This window comes from Apostichopus japonicus, chromosome 23, assembly GCF_037975245.1.
Source record: "Apostichopus japonicus isolate 1M-3 chromosome 23, ASM3797524v1, whole genome shotgun sequence".
Lineage (NCBI taxonomy): Eukaryota > Metazoa > Echinodermata > Holothuroidea > Aspidochirotida > Stichopodidae > Apostichopus > Apostichopus japonicus.
In genome coordinates, this window is record NC_092583.1 from 12,391,503 (window position 1) to 12,411,493 (window position 19,991).

Here is a 19,991-nt window from a genome sequence, read left to right on the forward strand (position 1 = left end):
CTGTGTAAGTATTGGGACTTATCTTATGAAACAGAGTAAGTTATGGAACCTACAGAAGCTCTAACATATATGCTAATTAATTTAATTAATACAAACCAAAAAGGTGGACCAAACTTTTACTGTTCGGTAATAATGAAAAGAGAAACACACACAAAAAAGTCATAAAAAATGGACCATAATTTCAACGAATAACCAATGTATTTATACGAGAACATATTTAAACAACTCACTTGAGATTAGCCTCTGAGTGTGAGTGACGTAAGAGAGACCCAAGACTCACTGTCGAGATGTTCTTCAATAAACCAGGTCGGTCCTGTAGATGTCTGGGAAATTGGATGAAAATAATACAAGCAATGATTAGAACCCCGAGATATGAACCTCTTTTCCTTCCATTTCAAATTTTTTATCTCATTTGTGTTGTTTCATTTTAAGGCCAGCACTTTCTTTACAGGACGTCAAGAAAAAAATAAGACAAAAATATTGCAAATTCTGGCAGTGCCTCTTCAGTCTGCTGCCATTGTCATCCCCTAGCCTCCCCCCTCAACCCCCCCACCCCAAACATCCCTTCATTACCATTCCCTTCCCAAGAGATATACATTTTAAAGGGAAATTAAAAATGATTTACAATATTTTCCAAAAAATTGTTGAATTCAGAATATAGTAGTTGCCTTTTGTAAGAAGCCAAGGGAGAAGGGAGGGGTGGATGCGGGAGGGGGTTACCTTTGGTCATACTAATGGGAACGTACTTGTGCTTTAGAAGCAGCGTCCTTAAAATCTGTCCTCTGTCTTCATCCCTGGCCTGATCGGAGATGATCATCTGGTCCGTAAGACGATGAAATATGTTCGGGAGATCCGTCTCTTCCAGATCCAATAAACAACAAGCTGAAAAAATTGAAGTTGTTTTTTTTTTAAATATTAATAAATTAATAAAATGATTTAAAATAAAGTGAAACTGGTTGAGTAAATATTGGAACAACCAGGGCAAAAGTCAGATATGAGACATTCTAGCTCGGGCACTGATTTCTTATCTTAAGTGAAATTACCTTTCGGTTTTAAATAATTTCACAAGGGGACACTGTGTGTTCTGATTGGCTACTGAAAACCAAGGGATTACTTCAAAAGTGACTTGTACTGCTGCTAATCTAGCATTAGGATATTGTGTGAGTTGGAACAAAACCATACAGAAATAAATGATTTTGTTTCCTTAATTTTTCTATAACAAACAATATCTTCCTTTGATCTTGAAGTGGATAAGGTTGCAACCATTTTTCTGCAGGGGTTGTACATTTTTTAAGATAGCAATGAGGGAATGATTTATCTGGTATTGCATAACAAAAAGGTCATATTGCTATACAAGTTCAAAGATGTATAGCAATTCTTTTTTGTACACAGGGAATCATAGTAATTTATAAGTGGCAAATTTCAGAGCCAGCAAATTTTGATAATACCAATGAATTTTAGAGTATTGCCATATTTAAAGTGGAAACAAATTTTTTTTGGAAGGTTTGAGAGTTTGGCAGTTTCACATCTCTGATATCCTACTTTTTTTGCTTCGAGGTCACTGTCGGTTCAAGGTGTATGTATAACCTTCCATTGTACTTTACCTGAAAACAGCTTTGCAAAGGGGATGAATAAGACCGTTCACAGCACTTGTATCTATTTGCCCAACTTGAATAGTCCCCAAAACATGGTCCCCAAAACATGGTCCCCGAAACATGGTCCCCAAAGCATGGTCCGCAAAAGATAGCCCCAAAACATATTCCACAAGACATACTATAGACCACAAGACATATGTCCACAAGACATATTTAGGGAGTATTAGCTCAGTGGTTAACGCCGGTGCCTTTCAATTATAAGGTACCGAGTTTGAGTCGCTCCAAGATTAATGTATGTCGTCCACTTACAGAGTTGGTGACAATTTACAAGTCATAATCATGGACGTTAAATATGAATCTAAGAGACTGACTTGGGTCAGCTTGCTTGCTTTGATAAGTCAATGAGGTTTCTTCACCAGTTCCATAGTCCTAAAATCTACAGTTTGCAACTCACCTCCTTCCAGGTACTGCCTGAGCTCCACCAAGCTGTGGAAGGACAGGGACGCTACGTGAGGTCTCCCCCACTTTTGTGCCCCTTCCTCGACGTCCTCCTCAAATTTGATCCAACGAGCTGACTCTTTCCATTGCATCTCGTGGCCTTCCTTCTTGTATAATTCATCCAACTCAACGAAAACCTGTCGTAAAAGTGATGGGAGATTATTTCAAAGATCTCTCCAACTTTTAAGTCAAGACATTTGGTTAAGTCATTGGGTTCCGGTATTTTCACACAAGTTACCTTCAATAAAAAAAACATATTGACCTCCCTAACTTTCAAAACAAAACCTTAATACTTATTCAGCTAATGGTTTAACGGAATGTAAAAAATGAAAAATTTCTTGAGTATAATTTTTTATTTTTTTACCTCATGAGGCCTGTGGTCATATTTCGGCTTCACTTGAACCGATTTCTTCCTCTTCTTCTTATATTTTAGAGGCTTTTTGACCTCCGACTCCGAAGCGCTGCCCATCTCCGATCCAGACTTGGATGCCACGTGGATGAAAGAGGTAAGTGAGCGTCTGACCTTGGGCCGGCTCATACCGGGCACATGTCCGAACCTATGAGCTGAAATGAAAGAGTGTTAAACGGTCAAGAGCTTTTGTGTCTTTGCGTCGCGTGCTCTTACTTTAAATGAGTATTAGACTTGTCACAAGTATTGCACTGCAGGAGTGAGTTCCTATGAAGGAAAATACATTGTTTAGGGTTAAAGCAGTAAGTCCACAGGTGGGCAAATTACCACCAACGATCTGAATGAAGAAGGGGACCAGGGGGGGGGGGAATTGAGGGGGGCGGAATTCCAAACCGTATTAATGTTGCCAGCATATAACATTATTATTTTAGATAGTGCCTATCTGTGTTAGGATTTTTTTTTAAGATAACATTGACGATGCACCATGAAACTCTTCTGCAACTATTATCTCCCATTTTTATGTCAAATTGACATTTTTTCGTCATCAGAATATTAACTAAATCCTTTAGTGGTTGTGGTCCTCGTTCAGGGTGCAGACTGTCACCGCCTCCCACATGGTCAAATTTCAAGGTCAACCATGGTCCATGCCATTTGGTCGGTTTTTCATTGGATTCCACCAATAAATTGGGGTTGGTGGAGGAATTTGTGACTTTTGGGTGGATAATTAGGCCGAGTGTGGAAACGCAAGAAGCGATTAGAAAAGCCTCAAGAGATTCACACAGGCTGCAGGAGATAGCGGTTAACCCTGTTTTCATTCTTTAGGCAATGCATTCTATTTCAGTTGAAAAGCATCTCCCACAATTCTTCCACTTGCATTAATCCTGTTTCTATCCCCTCTGATTATTTCTGTCTTTGTTGATATTTGGTTTAAAACTATTGACCACATTCATCTGTACATTTTACAAACCTCTCTGATACGGACAAAGTTTCAAAAATCCAGTGCTCGCACAGTGTTCTCAAGATCGAGTAGACGTTATCTTATACTTTAACGATTTTAGTTATTTTTAAGAAAAAAGAAGAGGTGGAAAAAATTCTGGACGTGTTGACTCACTCGTCATCTCTTCTAAATCTGCCTGATTCAACAAGATGGCCTCGTCTTCCTCCGTGGGGAGGACCCCACTGTGTTCCAACTTTCCCAGGTCCACAAGACTACCCTGCTGCGACCGTAGAGAGAGGTCCAACGGGTCCATGTACTGGCGATGATGGTGGTGGTGGTGGTGGTGGCTGTGATGACCGTGGTGGCGTTTATGATGGTGGTGATGTTTCCCATCTCTGTCATGATCATAAAACATGACGATGAAAAAGAAAACTTTAATCGTGTACTAAAAATGAAACTTTTGGTAAAATACTGACTGGACGTGATTTGACAAACATTGATCGACAAAAACTGAAGGATGCCCATAGTCTGGATATAGTATAGTACCTTATATGGGAAAAAGAACAAAATATTTACTCCTGATGAATGGTGGTTTGAATGGAGGCGTAACAATGAACAATTTGTGGCGCTTTTCAAAATTGGTTTGCAAATTATCCAACTTTTTGGATTTTTTGTACATAAAATAATTGCAAAAATTACAAAAAAAAGAAAACGGGAAAACAATTGGTTAACATTTTGGTTGTTGAAAGTATCTACCACTATTTTAAAAGTAAAGTTTATTGAGCCTGAGTTAATATTTTGACAAAATCGGAAATATACCCATGGAGTTTTGTCAACAAACACATGACAACAATGATAAAGGTTTCTCATGCCGTTTGAACAATGTTTTGACAAATCCAAACTTGACAACTTGTTGGTCGAAACTGACGTCACCCTTGCTTAATAACCGATAACTGGGTACGTATGCACTGAATAGAGTAAAACACTTGTAACTATTCCGAATGAAATTATATGGCTCGAGGAAAAGTACCCATTAATTAAAATAAATACAAAAAGGCTTTTGTTGTTAACAACCAACAAGAAAAAACTTACAGCTCTGTTATATCACCATGGTAACACAATCTTACCATGACATATTGAGATCCATTTCTTTCTCTTACAGTGTAGATTTTATGTTTTTAAGTGGGGTTTTTTATCTATCTATTTTATACCATTAAGAGAGATAATAATTCATAGAATTATTTGATAATGTATACACCTTTTAGATAACTATGTAACTATGTTTTGTCAATGGTAGAACATTGACTTCATCTCCATCATTAATTTAGTGCAGTTTGCATTTCTTTAATTTAGTCAATTTTGTTTATGTTGATTTTAGCTGTTTTCATACAGTGATATGAGATATGAGATAAACCAGCATCTTCAATAAATTAGTCCTTAAATATTAAGCACCTGGTTGCACTATCCAATTAAAATTGCAAAGCTATTTTCCACTTCAAAGCAGATTCGGTCGTATAACTTATATCAAAAGCCATATATCTGTTGCTAAGGAAGATAATTATCAAATTAGTCTAATCTTCCAGGGAGAATTATTGAAGTACCTGGGTAAAATATTTTTTAGCAGTTTCTGACAATAACATGCAAATTTAGTAATGTAGGTCCAGTGTTGGAGGCTGAATGGGGGGGGGGGTCATCTACTGTGAAAGAGTTGTAGCTAGTCTAAGGTTAAGATGCTTGTTTGGAAAGCTGAAACTTGGAAAAGAAAAAAAAATGAAGGTAAATTAGTAGTTACATGCACGTCATTCAAACAAGTGACCTCAACTATACCAGTCCTGCAATCTACCACCTAATCAGTTGGGTGATGATCCCTATTTTAACCACTGCTTTGCCCATGGTGCAAATTGTGTATTCAAAGTATTTTGCATACCATGTATAAAAAACCAAGGAGTGGTGGGGGGGTGGGGGTAATACCCTAAATTTCATTCTATACAAAACCAGAATGCAACTGGGGAAGGGATTTTGTATAAAAATTAGGTTTTTTGATATTTATGTATTTAAAAGGGCAAAATTATTAGTTAACAAAAACAAACTTTCAAAAATTTTGAAAAGAGGTTGACCTATTGTTGTTACCTATCTCTGTGGTGGTGCTTATGGTGATGTCGATGGTGATGGTCCTTTGCTATTGCTCCCGGTGTATTCACCTGTTGTCCACTGGGATCCTCTACTACCACCTTTGGAATAATGGGCATAGACTCCTGCTGGTCCTTCCAATCTAAATCTAGAGTATCGTCGTCCAAGTCGGGATCGCCGATGGTGAACTACGACGAGAGATTTTGGTAGTAGAGAGGGGAAAAACAAGGCTGTTAAATCAAAACTCTCTATTTTGAAGCGAAAGAAAACAAATTCCGTGTATCTAGAAGATTTGTTGACATTTTCAATTTTACAATGGCAAGCAACAATCCTTAGATTTTCACAAATTTTGTAAATCCTGATTTCTTCAACGTCCAGACAACCTCTGTAATCTGTGCCTACATCTTCCACGTTTCTCTGTTCTCGAATGTACCAGGTTTCTCGGGCAACTGATTCTCCTCGTCAAATTTGTTAATTGTGAACTTGACAGTTGAACTATGAGAGGCAGACTAGCAATACTTTTGGTCACTTTACCACCGGGATAACATGTGCACTTGTGAGTGGTGGTAATAAGACCACATCTAGTAACAGGATACACCCCTGGTCTTGTCGGTGAGTCTCTCCTGTACTTTAAAGTGTCTCTGTGGCAGAGTGTATATTTATTTTCATTCCCCAAAAATTGTCTATGAAGAATGGAAATTTGACTGGGAAAATCATAAACAAATTTGAAAACAGTTTGGGAGAGAGAAGGGGGGGTGAGGGGGTGGACTAGGACTGGATTGGAACCTGTCCAGTAATCCTGTGGTCAATGGTTGGAATTCTGTTCTAGTAAAAAAAAAACAAAGGGTTTTCTTTGCTCTCTTCAAATTCTTTCCGAAAAGAAGAATTTAAGACAAGAAAAGAAAAGACATACTATTACTGGAATTGGTCATTTTTATGACTACCATAAATGGTGAAAGGAGAGGGGTGGTGAAGACAAGGGTGAAAGAGAGGGACAGGGCAGACGGAGGAGGAGGGAAGGGTGACAAGGTTACCTTGGGTACATCTCTGTCCTCTTGTGGAATTTCCCCGTCAGCTTCATCGACCTCTTCCTCGTTGACCTCAGGAATCACCCCGATCCAATCGCTCTCAGCTGTCGCACTCTTCGACTGTTTCATGGATCCACCCTTTGAGGAACCGCCCTGCGCTGCTAGTTTGGAGGCTGACTTGGACGATAAGGCACTCGATTTACGAGAGATCTGGCGCAGAGGGTGATGCACGTGCAGGTTTGAGTGTCGATGGCCTATAGGGAGGAAATTCATACTATTCGTTACTCGACGGAAGGAATTGCGTGAGTAAGGTTCAAAATTTTCCCATACCAGGGAGGACGATACATACAGTTTTGCACCTTCAAATAGAGATTAGCCTTAAATCAACTCACTCACACCCTTATATTGCAATCGAGTACAAAAGACAGGAAACTTGACTAGATCAGCAAATTTTAAGAACTATTAGATATGCTATATCGAATAGCCTAAAATATGTTAGAAAGTCATAAAAACGGTCAATCACATTTACTCTTCAACAGGCATAACTTGTTAAAAACAGCCATCTTTTTTTTAATAAAGCACTTTATTCAACACCTTAAATATTCTTCCATGTCTGGGCCTTATCCCAAAGGATCACAACCCCTCAGAAGAAAATTTTGACAAAATATAAGCAATATTAACTTGCTACAATTTGAGAGCAATATACTACTCAAGCTTACAAGCTAAAAAGAAAACGACAGAAGCAGACCTAAAGTTGTCATTTTAAACTTCTAGCAATTTCGCTTGCGATTCAACTCCCAAAAAACTGAATTAATATTTATTTATAAGCATATATACGCTACTCCTCATCGTTAGTAAAACTGAAAACAGCACGAGAGCTTTAACTTACTCTCATAGTCCTCCTCTCCGAAGTAATGTTTCGGAGCTTTCGGTTCATCTTGATCAAGAAAGAGGTTCGGAAGAGAAAACCGCTCCGGTCTTCGCATTAACTTCTCCACGACTTCAAGGTCCTGAGATTGGTCCGGTCGAGCAGCCTCCTCCTCTGGTTCACAGAGGTCGTGAAAGGGCGCCTGCAGAGAAAACCGCTGTGGCCGGTCCGACGACTTATGTTCCGGGGATTGGTCGGGTGTGTCCGACTCCCCTGTTGATTCATCGAGGTCATGGAGGGGAACCTAAAGTAACGAATATCTCAGATTAAGGGATTAACAGATAACAGATTAACAGAATATCTGACATGAGCTTCAGATACAAAGAAGTTCCTGAAAAGTGATTAAAAATTGACGGAATTGGAGGAGAGAGACCAGACAGCCAGTTAGCTTTGTGATTCCTTCGTCATACAGGTTGCTGTAACTACTGTATCTGACTAAATGCAGAACAAGTGAGTTAAATTTGTCCAAGAGTTGTCCAAGTGAAAACCAGATTTGTCCAAGTGAAAACCAGAAAATATTTTGTAGAAAATTTTGGGCATCAACTATGTCATTCACTCATTAGGTATAGCATTTTTAAACAAAAATGTCTCAATATCCAGAGAGAACAGTCTTCCAATGTGAAATATAAGATACATTTGACCTTTCTTCCTTCAATTTACGGGTATTAATTTCATTCATTTATCATTTATTTATTTCCACATATTTCATTTTTTATTTTTATCTCGTATGATTAGTTTGTAAACAAACTGCAAATACCTGTGTGTCATTTTCAATTATTCATTATCTTTTCAGTAATATTACATGTAAGTCACAATTTGTAGAACCCCTCTGTTTTTTTTTTTTTTTTCTTTTTTTTTTTGTGATAATTCGAACACACCAGGAACGGCTCCATTAACTCCATTTCCAAAAAAAATATATATCCCAATGCCGACCAGTGTTACACCAGTTGTTCCACAGTTTGTGATTGTTAAAGAGCGAGTCAGACCTTGACCAAGCCCTCCGTTACTACTCACTGTTCTTGTTCTACTGGACAGGAGCGAAAATCATTAAAGCAGAAGTAATGCTGCTTGCAGCGCCCTCTCATTCAACACTCATTCCCTGCTTCATTCATAAATATCCCTGGCTTGTTTTTTGTACATAAGGCTAACCAATTGGAGGTGATGTAATAAGCTCAGCTTTCAAAATGAATATTCATATTTGAACTGGCATAGCCCGCTTCCCCGCACCCTATCGATACTAGATCGATTTGAAGATTTAACCGTCTACAGCATACAATACTAGATTGGTACTAGAGATTAGGGGCATATCAAGCATCAACCACATAGCAAACAAAAAGACAACATGTATGATCGCAAATCAATCATAGAAGCCATTCCAAACGCAACATATGAACTGGTAAAAAACTTCATAGAATTGTCACCTTACTAAGGGTGCACACCGCTAACACAGTTACCAGACCAATCCAGACAACGGTGTAATGAGAATGCTTACATTGTGAGGAGACAGGTGAGTGATATCATTACAACTTGAACTAAATAAAAGTTTTAACATTTCCAAAGAATTTTTTTTAAATGTGAAATAATAATCAAACTCACTGTGTTCTAAGGTAAAAGTAAGAAAAAATTGGAATAAAAAGATAACCTAGAAATTCTGTAAAAAAAAAAAGAGAAAGAGAAGGACATAATATGTTTTTTCAGCACCCACACGACGACGTTATGACCCGAAGGTGGTGTACATGTATACTCACGTCTGAGGCAGATCTCTTGGAACCAAATGGCTCGGACATCTTCTGTTACCAACTTTCCAGGTGAAGCTGAAGTCGATACACCGACGGGACGACAGGGAACTGCAAGATGAAACAGCGTAAAACATTAACAGAATCTGAAAATGAGTCAACATTGATCAACTGATGTGTAACAGCGGTTGTTTACGTACAAACCATGCAGTAATCAATCATGTTTGGCAGGACAACGAGTACCATATATCAATCATGTGTAATGTTGCACAACAACGTTGCATGTGAACTACAGTATGCACTGCACTGTAGACTGTACAAATCTCCTAAACTTACTGTTGTGGGATGTTTAACTATTTACAAGCGACATATATCCTTCCTCTCCATTCTACATGTACATGAACTTTCCTTTTACCAATGAAACTACTTATGGAATGTCTTACCAATGTGTAGGGTATGATCTGTATACATTAACAAGGCAGACAAAATTAAGATATTATTCAGGCTAGTCAGTCCACAGTACTTTGTGGTATCTCATCTATACACCAGGTGAGCAGGATTGTGGGAGGGTGAGGGAGGGGAGTGGTGAAGAGGGTTAAATTATGGTTAGAATGGGTCTCATTTACTGGATAATTTTGTTACCCCGGTAAGAATTACTTTATAGCAAACTATGAACTCCAAATGTGCTTTATGAATCTCTTATGACTCCCCTCCCCCTCCACCCTCCCCTACTGTGTGACTGTACTGTAGGTATATCAGTATTACTTACCATGAAAACAAAGCTATGGATTAAAAGTTACAAATTTAGAAAGGTTCTTCAAAAATACTTATTTCTGAAGATATGTTCTCACATATTGAGAAGTGCTAAATTAGACACAAACAATCAATTCAATAAATGCAAATTACTCTATGGGCAGAATAGAAATTATTTAAGAGGTTTCAACATAAGTGAGGGTAACATCAATGTTTTCTAGCATTATTGCAGGCAATAAATGATGATCTTTCATATATCAGAACTTCTTCTTTTTTTTACTACTGTAAGTGAAAGGTGTTTTATTTCTGTTGCTGCTTTTGTATCATTCATACTGTACAGTACAAATTCACACTTTCACTAAGTGTTACTTTAAATTTAAAAAAAAACTTTAAATTACTGTAAAAGTGCAACATTTGACCCTCAATGCATGCACTATACACTAACAAGTCCCAGGCAGTACAAGTACAGTACAGTGTACATGTGTTTATATAGAACACACAAGCCTCTAAGCCACAGTTATGCATATATGTGAAGTAAAATACGTTCGGAGATTGACTGTAATTCCACCAAATACAGTATACTGTATACATCGTACACACCTTCCTAACTTTCATTGCAAATAAAACACTGCATTCTTTTCCCAAACTGCAAAGATTTTAATTGAGGCAACCATTTAAATACTAGCTAAGCCGAGCAGTTCGTTTCAGAAATTGTTAGAACTTTAGAAATTAAAATTAAGATAATTTATGAACCATGTCAGAGTTACAGACTTACGTACCGCGAAACATTCGCTTCTTCTAAACTTAACTGAACATAATGAATTTCCCTAGCAGAATGTATCGAGTAGATAACAGTGCTGATGACAGGGAATTAACAGTGATACAGCTCTACTCAAATGTTCTACTGTACATGTATGAAAATTAAGCACTCTTATAGCCTATTTATAAAACTACGGTATATACATATATAAAGTAGGCTTAGTGTTGATACCATAACACAGTACAATACAGTAGGTGGCGTGAGTTAAATAATATATGGTCTGAGGTGGCAATTAGTCAGATATGTAGTACAGTTTATGAGTTCAACGACATGTGTACGAGTACAAGCAGAATTCCTCTTGGTAACAATTACAAATATTTATGAGGTCAACTCCATGAAAGGCAAGTACAAATTACAGGCAAATTATGCTAAAATATCAGTAAGGTCTGAAAATGGACATACACGTTTGGTGTGACACTACGGTACATTGTTAACGGACCCCGTTCACAGAGTATACAATATGTTTTTATTCAAGTTTGGCATTCATGAATTTAATTTTAAAACTATATCTGGCATGGGCCAATTTAAAAATTCTAAACACAAATTGGCTCATATTGAAGGTGGCCATTTTTATAGTACAGGGTTTCATTTTACAACACTGTTTTGGTATGGATTTGGTCACTTCTTCGTTTACAGTTTGATACTGAAATCCTGCAACAAGGTACAGCTTTGGAACAATTTTCACTTCAAAAGCAAGCACTGGAGAAAATGATTCAGGAACCTTTGAAAATTTTGGCCTTCTGCTTGAAAACGAGTGGAAAAGTGTCGTCACGGTGATGAAATTTAATGATCCAATTCAATTATATATCACTAAAGATGCATGCTGAACAATTTTCATTCCAGTGAAAAAAATCTAAGGATATAAGCTTTTCTTTCCTATGTAGAGTCTGAATAATATTCAAGTGAATCAAAAACAGAAAATGAAAAAAATCCATGAAAATGATAAATGTTTAGAATTTGTACTTTCAGCAAAGAAACTGAATGATTAACGGAGAAAAAACTTAGCAAACTGAAAACAAAATTACATAAAAAAAAATAAAGAAAATAAAATAGTCAGTAGTACTATACATTACCTGTACTGGAAAAGATGAACAAGTTTGCAAAAACAATCACAGAAATGCAAATTCCCAACTGTCAGAAACTTTCAACAGAAAATACACTCAACTGCAACAAGTGCTAAGTTTGCTGTTAGATTCAAACCCGTTCACACGGAGAAGTTTAAAGCACTCAATATAAAAAACGTAAACGAACGACTAGCTTAGTTCAACTTGACGAGACCTGACGCACACTGGGAGATACATGCAAATCACCTTAATAGTATGACCTCTAGTCTTCTAGTGACAAAACAAACAAAAAATTAAAACACACACATGTGTTAGACTGTAGCCTAGAGGATGCAATAGTTTGTAAACTTTGGTGAACTGTTCAGTAAACAACTGTTGACATTTATACACAGATGATGAGTTAATAAACGCTGGGGGGTTCTCCAATCCCTGGAATGAATTGAAACAATGACTGAGAGATAACTGTAAGTGTAACTGGATATGACATGAAAAATGAGGAAAATTCTAAATTTGAATTTTTCATTCAGGCTTTCATTTAATTCATGTCTCATTACTTGTGTGTCCTGAGGAAGTAGTTAGTAAGTTATACATGTTGGATGACGTGAAGAGAAACTCTACGATCTCGGTTTCCTACTTACGGCAGATTTCACAGTTTGATGGTCCAAACCAGCATAGTCAGTTTGAAGTAGTTTTTACTGCTGTGTGTTCCAAATAATTACAAGTCTTTGTTATTAACTTGAACAACCCATGCATTTGAAATAAAAAAGATAATATTTTTTATTTTGTTCAATTTTTTTCTTTGAAAAATAATGAAGAAAGTTTTTTTTGGAACAAAATTGGACGGACTCAACTCCCACAAATGGATGTTGCTTAAATAATTGATATGTACATTGCTAGAATGAAGAGCAATTGAAATAAATTTTGCTCATTCAATGAAGAATATAATTATGTAAAAAATAAGAGTTGTCTCTTTGTCTTTATTGGTATTTTATACTTTGTGGATGTATCTCAATAAGTGACAAATTCTCAGATTATTTCCGTCCAAAACATGCCAAGTAATGTATGTCTTATTTCTTGTCAACACAACTTAAAAAAATTAAGATTTTGTTGTGTAAACATTGCTGAAGTGTATCTTATATAATAACAATAAAATATCCCCGATCAAAATGATTCTCCAGTAATTGTGTAGTATTTCATAATTCGCACGTTATGTCTGTCCAAGTGGCTGTTACGTGTGACCGAATACATCGCCGCGGACACAAACGTCGTATGGAAATTATTTTGTTCGGTGCACCCGTCATAATCTGTTACAAGTTCGCGCCGTTAGAAAACACCAGACTTTACTGTCTGGACGTACACATTCGTTCCCAAATTTTAAAGAAAAGAAATTCCGTCCCCTTTGTAACGTTTGCAAAAGTGTTACGTGCGAAATATTGTTTCTTACAAATCTTATGCCCAAAACACGAAAAAGTACGAATCAGCTTATTTTTATATTTTATTAGCTTATTGTTTATCGTAGTTGACCTACCACATACAATAGTATCAACGGTAAGGTGTAGGGCATTACATCGTCTGATCAACTTTGCGCACGTTACGTTACGGGGACAGATATTGCTAAGATAACGTGCGAGAGGACGGACATCGCGTAATTTCGGGCAGTGCGAGAAACAGACTTAAACTTGTAATCGCTGAATTAATTTAGATCGTTGGACCATCTCTACAATTCAGATGAAAAATTAACGCGTGAGCGATGTTTTTGTCTTATATTTTTTTTTGCAAACCCCTTACATGCATTTGTACTTGTAGTACCAGTTTTGCGATTTTGTTGTTGTTGTATTCTTAGGCCTACTCGGTTTGCAAAATTGGAGTAGAAACTTCGTGATTGTCCCATTGAATTGTAAATAAACAAAATGTGGAGACTGCGGAAGGGGGTACTGGAAGCTGTGCGGAGGAGGGGGAGGGGGGTTGGCACTGATGCATTTCGCATCCAGTTGGGAGAATTTTTCAATGATTAAACCACTCTATGCTGTCCTCCAATATCATGCTTTAAAGCAATTGCACTGACAGTATGAACAGTTCTTACCCTTATCAGACAGAAACATGATATTTATACTGTTCGTGCTGTCAGAACCAGTGCTTTGAAGCATGACATGTAATACAGTTCAGAAAATATTGTCAGAACTGGGTGCATCTTGGCACACAGTTGGGAATTTTTTTTCTATATTGAACTGTCATGTCATGCTTCAAAAAACTCACGGTCGTAGCACTTGTCAGTATTAGCAGTTTTTTTTATCAAATAAAGGTTTGGAACTGTTGGAACTGTCAATAAGAGTGCTTTGAAACTTGATATGGAAGAACAGTTTAGAGACATTAGAACTAGCAACTGGCTGCATTTGGTGCTCATAACATGAATATTAATGAGGTCACAAGGTCGAATATGAAAATCTTCAAATTGCAATAACTTGGCAACCACAGTTCTGAATTCCTTCAAACTTGGTGTGGTGATACTGGTAGACCACCCTGACATGCTGGTGTGTGTTGTAATTGATTCATGCATATTTATGAGGAGGCGGGGCTAAGCATTAAGCACCATAACTAGATGAGGGAATGATTGATCAATAACATAGTGAGTGGGTGACCCATAAGAAGTCCTTGAACCCTATTGAATTTGGTTCTTAAATCATGAATATTAATGAGGTCATATGATCAAACATATTGCAATAACTTGGCAAGCACACACAGATTTCTTCGAACTTGGTATGATTATACTGGTAGACCACCTTTACATTTGATGTGTGTTGTAACAGATATCATGCATATTTATGAGGAGGCGGGGCTGAGCATTTTTTTTCCAACATTAGTTTGTATGCACAATAACTCGATAAGGAAATAATTGATCAATAATATACTTAGTGAGTGGTTGACCCATAAGAATTAGTTGAACCCTATTGAATTTGGTTCTTATATCATGAATATTAATGAGGTCAGAGGGTCAAACATTAACTTGCAATAACTTGGCTAGCTTCATATTGGATTTCTTCAAACTTGATATGGTTATATTTGGTAAGTAACCTAAATTTGCTGCTGTGCATTACAACTGATCTCATGCATATTTATGAGGAGGCGGGGCTGAGCATTTTTTTTTCCAACATTAGTTTGTATGCACAATAACTCGATAAGGAAATGATTGATCAATAATATACTTAGTGAGTGGTTGACCCATAAGAATTAGTTGAACCCTATTGAATTTGGTTCTTATATCATGAATATTAATGAGGTCAGAGGGTCAAACATTAACTTGCAATAACTTGGCTAGCTTCATATTGGATTTCTTCAAACTTGATATGGTTATATTTGGTAAGTAACCTAAATTTGCTGCTGTGAATTGCAACTGATATCATGCATATTGATGAGGAGGCAGGGCCTAGCATAATTTATGAAACATAAGTTTTTATGCATCATAACTCGACAAGGGAGCGATTGATTATTACCATACATAGTGGTTTGGTGGCCCATAGAGGAACGCTATTAATTTTGGTATCTACATCGTGAAAAATTAATGAGGTCAAAAGGTCAAAATTTTTCAAGGTGGAATTTCTCCAAATTTGATATGGTGATATTGGTAGGTAGCCTACACATTGATTTCATGCATATTTATGAGGGGCATGTAGCAAATATTGCTCTTGTTACAGTAAGGCTTTCTTAACAAATTTCCCTGTGAATGTTTATAGTTTATAGTTTGAAGAAAATAAAACCATTAACAATTTATATGTAGGCTTCATCATGTCATCAACCAGTTCAAAATATCGGAGGAAAGTAAAAGAAAGTGATCCAGACCGATATAAGCTCGCACTTGAGAAACAGAAGCTGCGTGAAGCAAAACGCAGAGCCAAATTACGAAACGAATTGCAGAAAATTAAGCCATCAAAGAAGGCACAAGAAGCACATGAGAAGATAAAAGAACAGTCACGAAAAAGACAAAGAGAATACAGACAGAGGAAAAAACTGAGCCAGAATGCAGCAGCAGATGACAATCATGATCCCTCTGGTGGCAGTTTAGTGACATCCAAGGCCACATGCCCGGAAAGGTTGCGGGTAGCATTTAAATTTCCATGCACCAAGTTTGTGCAGTTACAAACGAGAAAAGGATTGGCCAATCAAAGAGCATACTGGAAGGAGAAGAAGCGCGAACAAAGGTCAAGGATGAGTTCCCAAAAGAAGAGAAGATTACGAGAAAAGGATAGGAACAGAAAAGCTATCAGTCGTGAAGAAGAGCGCGCAAATCACGTAGAGGCAGAAAACTCGGTCTCACAGAAAACAACATGGAACGTTACTGCCAATATCAGGAAGCAGATGCCAAAAGGGCCAAAGTTGTTTGCTAATGTCGTCAATGGTCTCATTGCTAATTCGTCCCCCAAAAAGCGAAAGGCGATGGAAGACAAGGGACTAACACCACCTTCCAAGAGACTGTGTCTGCCCAAATTATCAGAAGTAGTGAAGCTGATGTCTCAGAAGAAAGAAGGAATGGCTGCTGCCAAGTTGATCGCAAATACGGCTAGAAAAATTAAACTCAGAGCAAGTGCTCGGGTACTGAGTTCTAGTCTTGGCCTTAACACCAAAACTATTTTAAGAGCACGTAAGGTAGGAGTGGGTAGAGTCTGCAGGAAAGACAAGATCTCGAAGAGCACAGTTCAAATAGTTGATAAGTTTTTTAAAATGGAGCATATTTCACGACCCCTTCCCCAAAAACGATTTGCTACAAAGACTGGGCCTGGATATGTGTTACAGATATCACTAAAGGCAGCATATCAAATTTGCCAAAAAGAGTATCCAAATATCAAAATTGGGTACACAAAATTCACGTTGTTGAGGCCAAGGAATGTGAGGCTACTGTCCTCCATGATACATGAAGTTTGTATGTGTGTCTATTGTCTAAATGTGAAATACAAATTGCTGGCTCTAAATAGACTTGTCACTTGTGCAGAACTCAAAGTGGAGAATGAAAGAAATTTCATGAATGTATTGTTGTGTTCCAAATCAGATGGTGCAAGATACCATAAGGCAGCTTGTGTTTGGGGGAAATGTGAATGTAAAGGCTATGGTAACACAATCAATGAATACTACAAAACAGTCCTTGAAAAAAACCCACAAACCATATGGAATCACTGGGAGAGGAAGTCATGTGATGATGGTAAGATTCGCAGGGTTCTTGTTGCCAAACAAGATTCCGCAAAAGAGCTTGTGGCTGAATTGATTAAGGACATAGAATGTCCAGTACAGGGCGTGACATTTATTGAACATGTTTTTGTAGCTTCCTGGCAGTATTATCAATACAACCAGCTGAAGAATAATTTGCCAAAAGGGTGGATACTTATGGTCATGGATTTTGCTCAGAATCGCAAAATATTTTTTCAAGATGAGATTAAGGCGGCTCATTTTTCACAGAAACAAGTAACAATGCATCCTATTGTGGTGTATAGAAAGGATGGTAATGACCACTTAATTAGAGAGTCTCTTGTGTTCCTCTCAGATGATACAGGCCATGACAGTCATGCTGTCGAATATTTTCTTCAAGGTGCTATTAAGCACATTGAAGAAAATACATCAATAAACCGTATTGTGATATTCAGTGATGGGTGCGCCAGTCAATATAAGGGCAAAATAAATTTTGCTGACGTATCATTGGCATCATATCCCACAGAAAGGAACTATTACGGTTCTGAACATGGGAAGGGTGAAGGCGATGGTGAAATTGGAGTGATTAATCGAGCTATTGATCGTGCAGTTCTTGGCCGACAAGTTGTCATTAGAAACAGCCAAGAACTGCATGATTGGTGCTCAGCCAACATTGCATCAGATGCAGAATTTTCAAAAAGGAAATTTTTTCATGTCAAAGTTGGTGATGTGGCAAGAAACAGGCCAGATCGTGAAGTTGAAACTCTTAAAGGGTCCAGGAAATTGCATCAAATCCAGGCCAATGGTGCATATTCTGTTAAAGTAAGAAAACTTTCTTGCTTTTGTGGGAGTTGCAAAGTGGGTGGCACATCATGCATTAATACTCCATATGTTGGAATTCCTTCTGTAAAGACATTGAAAAGGGCTACCTGTGACATAAATGTGTCAAATCACAAATTAGTCAAATCGCAAATTAGTGTAGGTAAGACAAATGAATCCAAAGGGCCAGATTCAAGTGGAACCTCGGGTGGAGAACATGAAAAACGGAGTCTGCAACAATCTTACTTGATTGGGGATATTCAGATTGAGCAGTACTATGCAGTCTTTTATGACTCTAAACCATATTTTGGTCGAGTGCTAGCTATTGATGGTGCTGAGGTGCAAATTAAATTTTTGCATAGTGCCTCATCAACATCTTTTGCATGGCCTAAGCGTGATGATATCACCAGTGTAAACAAAAGGCTTATATTTTTTGGGCCTGTTGAGATCCTGGGCCATGGGCCTTTCCACATCCAATCTCTTCAGTCTGCTTTGGACAGATATGCAAGTTTAAGGAAACAGAACAAGTTGAGATAGAAAGCTGAAATTTTTGTCCATTGTATGAATATTCATTTTAATTCAGTCTAAAATTCAGCTAACTATAAGGGTTATGGGTTTCTCATTCAAAGAACTACCATACTGATTTAACACAAATACTTCTGTCGCTGGATGAATGTGTGTATTTATGCATACACATGCTCTTCCACCCTTGCAACATATCTGTAAGTTGAATATACAGATAAAAACTAGATACAGTATTAGTGAAACTCAGTCAAGTAGTTTGCATAATCACTTTAAATGTTTTCAAAACAATGCCTACGTCCAATGGTTATTTTTAAAATTCACACATACTGTGTGTCCGTCCAATGGTTATGTGTGAAATTCACACATAACTGTGTGTCCGTCCAATGGTTATGTGTGAAATTCACACATAACTGTGTGTCCGTCCAATGGTTATGTGTGGAATTGAACAAAGTTTTTCTTATTGTTAAGCTACTTTTGCAATTTAAAGCCAGTTTTGTGTTTGTTTGTTATAAAGCAACTGTTCTTAACACCTTTTAACACAAATCAAATTCTTTCTCTTCTTAGTATGTTATTAAGTGAAGTTTTACTTGATATTTTACCATAGATGTCCGTCCATGTCGGATGTTACAAGTTAAAATTAAACTAGACAAATCTATATCATCAGTTCAATTAAATGCAGTAACCAAAGAAGAATTCAAAATGCCTTCAATCTTTATATTACATTTTCCCTTTTTGCTGTTGAATTCATTGCAATGGTGACACCACTGAATCAGTTTTAGTGTGTGAATTTATCCATACACTTGCTCTTCCACTCTTGCAACATGTTTCTGTAAGTTAAATAGACAGATACAAATTAGAAATTGATGAAACTAAATCAAGCAGTTTGCATAATCATTTTAATATTTCAAAACAATGCCTATATGTCCAATGTTCATTTGTAAAATTCACACATACTGTAACTGTGTGTCCGTCCAATGGTTATGTGTGAAATTCACACATAACTGTTTGTCCGTCCAATGGTTATGTGTGAATTGAACAAAGTTTTTCTCATTGTTAAGTTACTCATGCCAGTTAAAGACAGTTTTTGTGTTTATATGTTATTAAGCAAATGTCCTTAATACATTGCAACAAAAATCAAATTCTTTTCTCTTCTTAGTAATTTTTTATGTGAACTACTAATTGATATTTTACCATAAATGTCCGTCCAATGACATCCATGTTGCATGTTACAAGCTAAAATTAAATTGATAATTTTTAAATAATATCTTTTATACTAGTTATAGTCTGCAACATTGGTGCATTCCATAACTGAAGAATTATGGGACTAGGCCTTTCCTTGTATCCTGGGGAATAAAAAAAAAGGAAAGTGTGAGATTGGATTGGATTGTGTCTTTGTGTGACTCTGCGATTTTGAGTAGGAAATTTTCCAAAATTTACACCATATTTTATCTTCTACATTCCACTTTCACTTCAGTGAGATGTCAAAGAATAAAATAAAAGTGTATTACATAACTTAAAGCAAACTTAAATTTATTCATAGTGTGGGAGCTTTTGGACCATCTGATTGTGAAATC

At 37.1% G+C, this 19,991-nt stretch overlaps 2 protein-coding genes across 5 annotated transcripts in view; one reads left to right on the forward strand and one right to left on the reverse strand.

The window, feature by feature from the left end:
- LOC139965071 (band 3 anion transport protein-like) overlaps positions 1-19,991 on the reverse strand; it is a 43,938-nt gene that overhangs the window by 19,626 nt on the left and 4,321 nt on the right. For 3 of the 4 annotated variants that reach the window (XM_071967253.1, XM_071967256.1, XM_071967257.1), the window contains exons 2-10: positions 9,274-9,372; positions 7,487-7,769; positions 6,604-6,851; positions 5,570-5,757; positions 3,614-3,834; positions 2,458-2,657; positions 2,050-2,230; positions 747-882; positions 231-323 (exon numbers count right to left, since the gene is read on the reverse strand). In XM_071967253.1, the coding sequence (XP_071823354.1) occupies positions 231-323; positions 747-882; positions 2,050-2,230; positions 2,458-2,657; positions 3,614-3,834; positions 5,570-5,757; positions 6,604-6,851; positions 7,487-7,769; positions 9,274-9,312 (1,589 nt within the window). In that variant the 5' untranslated portion in view covers positions 9,313-9,372. Of the gene's footprint in view, positions 1-230; positions 324-746; positions 883-2,049; positions 2,231-2,457; positions 2,658-3,613; positions 3,835-5,569; positions 5,758-6,603; positions 6,852-7,486; positions 7,770-9,273; positions 9,373-11,907; positions 12,383-19,991 lie in introns of those variants that run through there. The other variant, XM_071967255.1, reaches the window with a different exon arrangement.
- On the forward strand, positions 12,538-19,988 carry LOC139965072 (uncharacterized). The gene has a single exon (XM_071967258.1). The coding sequence runs from the start codon at positions 15,682-15,684 to the stop codon at positions 18,427-18,429; it is 2,748 nt and encodes a 915-aa protein (XP_071823359.1). The 5' UTR covers positions 12,538-15,681; the 3' UTR covers positions 18,430-19,988.